The 6,000-nt window shown below is 33.5% G+C and overlaps 1 protein-coding gene across 4 annotated transcripts in view; it reads left to right on the top strand.

Annotated features, from left to right (window-relative positions):
* Positions 1–3,850: 3,850 nt before the first annotated feature.
* Positions 3,851–6,000, top strand: part of LOC127708856 (calcium/calmodulin-dependent protein kinase type II delta chain-like) — a 126,062-nt gene continuing 123,912 nt past the window's right edge. For all 4 annotated transcript variants that reach the window (XM_052214021.1, XM_052214023.1, XM_052214022.1 and 1 more), the window contains exon 1: positions 3,851–3,956. In XM_052214021.1, coding sequence (XP_052069981.1) covers positions 3,895–3,956 — 62 coding nt within the window. In that variant the 5' untranslated portion in view covers positions 3,851–3,894. The remainder of the gene's footprint in view (positions 3,957–6,000) is intronic.

Below are 6,000 nucleotides of genomic sequence, written 5' to 3'. Positions count from 1 at the left end.
GAACAATCATCTATTGTGTACAGATGTATTATCATCACGGTGAAGAAAATTATATAGGTCGAAATGTCATGATCAGTATCCTTCTAATTGCAGTAAGCAAGTTCGTCCATAATAATATTTTGTAGGACTCTGTAGTGTTTTCCAAATTGTCAACAATATAAATATATATGTAATATGTTTAAAGCCGGAGTCGGCCCCACGGTAAAATAGCCACTGCATGTGCCATTATAAAAACAAGGAGACTAGTTTGGTATGATTGCCAACGAGACAACTATCCAATTATGATTATTTGTCATCTACCTTTTTATATATTTTTGATAGTTTTGGTAAAAAAAAAGAAGTTCCATTAAATGCTGATGAAGAGACTGAAATGGTCGGTGAATAAGCATTACTAGTTTCAGAGACATATATACATAAAATTGAGAATGGAAACGGGGAATGTGTCGAAGAGACAACAACCCGACCAAAGAGCAGAAAACAGCCCAAGGCCACCAATTGGTCTTTAACACAGCGAGCATAGCCAGAAATTAGTAGTACTTTTGCTAATTAATATTCATAATATGTAAATGAGAATTGTACCACGTGATAATAGTTTGAACTGGACTGGCTTGATATCATTAAAATCTTTAAAACACGGATATTATAAGTTGCCCGTCACAGAGTCCTTGTTTATAATCACTCTATTTCCGTAAAGTTGTCAGGCGGTCAAAATCAAAACAATGAACGCGAATTTAGTGAATTTTTCGTGTTTTCGTGAGTTTATTCTTCTTGAAATAGAGGCATTTTAACTTTACGTGGGAACCTAGAGTTCAACGACTACACATACAAGGTTTGGACTTGCTTATTCTTTCGACATTCAAGTTTCAAGTTTCACCCCGGCAACCTGTATTTCTAATGACCTTGTTAGCCAATTTTCAAAACGAAGTTTGCAAATTTGACGTTTCAGCCATTTTAGCCTGTATTTTATACTGCAATTTTAAAAGCCTCTCGCTTCGATTTTTAAAATAGCTCAGGAACCTTGGTTTTTGCAACGACAGTAATTATATTTCGTTTAAATGGTGTATATTGTTGTGTATATTTATTTTCTGCCCCGGCAACCTGTCTATCACTTAAATCAAAGTTAAAACAGACATTTTTTCAAAATTCCCTATCATTTCAATATAATTTCCGTGACCCGTATCCGATTTCTTTAGTATTATATTCAAATAAGCAAAGTGGCGTTGATTTCTGGATATGGAAAATCCCGCACCCGTAGGCGCGGGCTTCAACTGGCCCCTAAGCAAAAATGTGTACTAGTTCAGCGAAAATGGACGTCACACTAAACTCCAAAACATATAAATGAACCAAAATTTTTAAAAAATACAAGACTAACAAAGGCCAGAGGCTACTGACTTCGGACAGGCGCAAAAATGCGGCGGGGTTAAACATGTTTTGTGAGATCTCAACCCTCCCCTATACCTCTAGCCATGCAATGTAGAATAAACAAACACACAGCAATACGCACAATAAAACTCAGTTAAAAAGAAGTCCGAGTCCGATGTCAGAAAAGGTAACAGAAGAAACTAAACAAAGGACTACTAGCAGTTCCTGACATGCCAGCTACAGACCTCAATTAAACTGATTGAAAGATTATGTCTTCATCATATGAAAATCAAACACAATCCCTCCCGTTAGTGGTTTAGTATCATACCATCATAAAATATATAAGAAGAACATAACCCGTATCATGCCAACAACTGGGTGTAGACTATAAATGTGTTTAATTCCGATGCAAAGACCCTATGAGTGAATCGATATTAATTTAAAAAATGTCATCTTTAATGACCTGACAACAGTATCTTAACTATATCCCTTCTGAATAAGTCTGTTTAAAGGTTTGGTTAGCTTTTGAGGTGGATGACGAAATTTATGTGCTTTGTATAGAATATTACCATAAAAGATTGGATGTGAAATACCTGAACGTATATACAAGATGTCTGCATGTTGATTTATATTTACGAATGATGTCCTTGTACCGGTGATAAAATTTAGTAAATGTTTTGACAAGTTTGTGATATCGAAAACCCTGGTGTAATAATTTTTCAGTAATACAGAGATTTCTTCCGTTAAAATCAAATACGTTGTTACATTCAAAACACGAGCGAATCGAACAAGTTGAGATATATAAACACCATAATATGCATGTGACAAGGGAACGTCACCATCTAAAAATGGATAATAAACAATAGGAAATGAAAAATCATCTCTTTTATCGTAAATTTTGGTATTCAGCTTCCCGTTAAAGATATAGATATCAAGATCCAGGAAAGGGCAGTGTTCATTGTTAGTATTAGCTTTATTTAAAGTCAGTTCATCAGGATAAGTCTCTTCAGTGTACATTACTAAAGTCGTCATTATTGAGAGCCAATATATCATCCAAATATCTAAAAGTGTTATTAAATTTTTGTATCAGATGTTGTTCGATGGGTCTTTGCTGATTTTAGTCATAAATTGTAACTCATAACAATACAGAAACAGGTCAGCAATAAGTGGTGCACAGTTAGTCCCCATTGGAATTCCGATAACTTGACGATATACGGAATCCCCATAGCGAACAAAAATGGTATAAAGTAAAAATTAAAGAGCAGTTATCGTATCAAAGCAGGTCCAACTGACATAGTTCTGTTTGTTATTACTAAAAAATGACCTATTAAGAGTTTGAGAATATAAGTTCGCATTCTGACTTTTTAAATGCCCATTTAATAACTTGAGGTGTGTGAATTTTTTCTAAATGAGATTATGAGGCAAAGTGGTACATAGGGTAGAAAAATCAAAACTTTGAACAGATTCGAAATCACCAATATGAGCATGCAATTTATCAAGTACTTGCAACGAATTGTTGACACTCCAAAAGTAATTAATTCCACTATTTTCAAAGGCCTTATTTGAACAATTTATTACCAGGTTTTTGATTGTACCAAGTGTACTAGTAGGTAGAATAGACAGTTTAGCCCTAGTAGTGGAACAATGGCTTGAAGACGAAATAAATCTATATGTGGAAGGTATCATTTTGTGCAGCTTCGGAAGCCAGTACGTAGTTGGAACTTTCATTGTCATGGTTCGGTTCTGCTTGTAAAGAAGTAGCTAAAAGTTTATGTTTGTTACAGATATCATTTTCCGAAAATTGAATGTTGGTGAATTCGTGATTTCCTTTTGCAGAACCGCAATGTAAAATTTACGTCAAACAATACATATATACAATATATATATGTGTCTTCTTTCTGGGACTATTAATAACAATTAGTGTAATAGTCCCAGCTACTTTCAAGCAAGGACGTATAACTAACATATATACGTCCTTGTTTCAAGTAATGTTTTCCAAAACAAGAGATATCAACAATAAATAATTGTCCAAAAAATATGAAATGACTAGGAATTATATATAATGTTAGTGTACTAGTCCCGGGAAATAGACAATACTGTATCCTTTAAGCTTTGCTATAAAAATAATGCTCGATTGTTTATAAGTATCAAGGATTTGTATAGTAAGTATTGTCTTACTATACAAATCCTTCAGTGTAAGTAGGCCTATGTATAGCGACTTTCCTAGGCTAGATGTTAAATGATTTATTTTAATGTCCAAAGTTATTAAAAACTCGTGGGTAGTCAAGGTTAAACACCCCCGTAGTAGTAGTAAATTACCACTTTAACATTTGCAAATTTAAAAAGTAAACTAAATCCGACAGGTTCTTGGAAATTGAAAACACTTTAGATACTCAATGCAAACAAGGCGCGTATAAAGAGCTAAGGGAATTCTTCTAGTATCGTCTGGTTTGTGTAGAACCAGGAATTATAGTACAATCTCGCCTATGATACGTGATCATACGAGAAGAACTCTGCTATTTCAGATTCAACATGGCGGCCCAGACAAATTCGAAGTTTTTCGAATTGTATGAAATGAAAGAAGAAATAGGAAAGTAAGTCTTCAGTAAAGACTAGCTCTATGTAAAATCAATTCATACGAATATCACAGGATAGCTGCAAATTCCCTGTTGATGCTTCTGAATTTTAAATATTCCCAAACATGAGCAGAAGGCATAACGTTGGACGATGCTGTTTTCATTTTTACGACATCTTCTGGATAGACCTCTTCTTTAAAGGTCGTAAAATGTTTTATGACATAGTTGGAAAATTGCAGACCATTGAATTTTAGTGTTTTAAGATCTTAAAACTTAATAAAAAGACAAATTTACTCTGGGGTTTTGCTGATATTTCATAAATAGTAAATACTATCATTGATTTACTGCAAACCCTACAAATAGGGAATAGTTCCTCATACCTGGGACTATTACACTAAGGCAAAAAAAAAAAAAAACTTGTTTCCCCTAACCCTACCTTCCCTAATTTTTAGTGCCTACCCTTACACTTTTTATTCCATTTTGGAACAAGCACTGTTAAAGTCAGACTGATTCCCCAGCTAAAAATGTTTGTAAAATAAAATAATATTGCCTACCTACCTACCCTATTTTGTTTTCAGCACGTTAGCGGAAACACATGTATTATTTATTTTTGGCTTAATAGTATAATAGGCTCAGTTCATACATGGGCTGCACAGGCCATGGTTTGAAATTAAAAAAAAAAATGGTTACTAAAATACTTACGGTGCAGTCCGTTGTATCCATGCACCTAAGACTTTTGGCTTCACTTTGGTAATCTTGTAAAACCTATAATCAGATAATATTGCTGAACAATTTTATGACATACTTTAATTTAATGAAATCTTCTTTATGTATGGTTTCACCCTTAGATATTTTATGTAATGTGTGTCCAAAATAAGGAAAACCCCTGTTTTGACAGTTTTTCAAATGTCCAGTGATTTCGTGCATGCCTTCTAAAAATAGCTAATTTTGAATACAGGAAAGATTTTATACTATGAAATATATTTCAGTTTGAACCAAACAGACTTCTAAGTATGCAGAGCAAAATTTATTTCATTTTGATTAAGATTTGACTTCAAATGAAACCAATTTTATATGATGATTAATTTATTTTAATGGAAAATGGCTAAATATGGTTTATCATGGGATTGCAATTATAAATTTATGCTTGCACTTATTAATTTTATTCTTTTCTGTCTCTTGGACAACTAAAACAATTACAAGATCGATTCTATTTGTGTTTCATTGCGGATATGACGAAACTCAGGTAATGTGCGATATCACTGGCTGTGCAGACACAGGGTATTCCACTTTAAAATATACATATGCACACCTAAAAAATATTGTTATATTTGCATTGAAATTTTCAATTCTCTGTCACTGTCATATATTCAACATCATATCCCCATTAAGGTCAAAATGCTAAAGGAATGGAAATTCATTTGCAAGATAACCATGTTGAACCCTCAACTATCACGGTCCACAATAACTCATACTAATTTTTGACCATCAGACATCAGTCTGATCAGAGTCATCTCTTGCTAATAACTGTCTGTGAAGTAGATCAGTAGAAGGATGGTGGCCAGGCAATGTGATTAAGATTTATGATAGCAATAAGTTCTTCTCAAACCACATATTAAGACGGCTACAAAATGTTTGAAGAGCAAGTGTGAATCAGGGCCCTGGGGAATTCCCCCAAACAGTGGTTATTTTACAGTGATATTAAAAATGAAATTTGAGATTTTACTTTCAGAGTTACGATAGTTGATTGCTTATTTTAAAGTGATCATATACATGTATAAGTTAGACTCAGATCAACGTCCAGTCACTAATTGACGTCCGTTCCTCAAATCAACGTCCAATGTTAAGTCAAGTTCTCAAATCTGTGCAATATTTTTACCCTCTAATCAACGTCCAAATGTGACATCATGTTTTACCGAATTGACGTCCAGTTGATCGGAGTCTTTTCTCTAATCGATGTCCAATATGATTTAATCATTTATTCTGAATGAGTTTGATATTTGTTTATATTATCTGTATCTTTTCATTTTTGTGTAAATCTGCTTAAAGAAACTAATTATTT

The sequence above is a fragment of the Mytilus californianus genome, unplaced genomic scaffold (genome assembly GCF_021869535.1).
Source record: "Mytilus californianus isolate M0D057914Y unplaced genomic scaffold, xbMytCali1.0.p SCAF_7, whole genome shotgun sequence".
Taxonomy (NCBI): Eukaryota; Metazoa; Mollusca; class Bivalvia; order Mytilida; family Mytilidae; genus Mytilus; species Mytilus californianus.
This window is presented reverse-complemented; position numbering and strand designations above follow the sequence as displayed.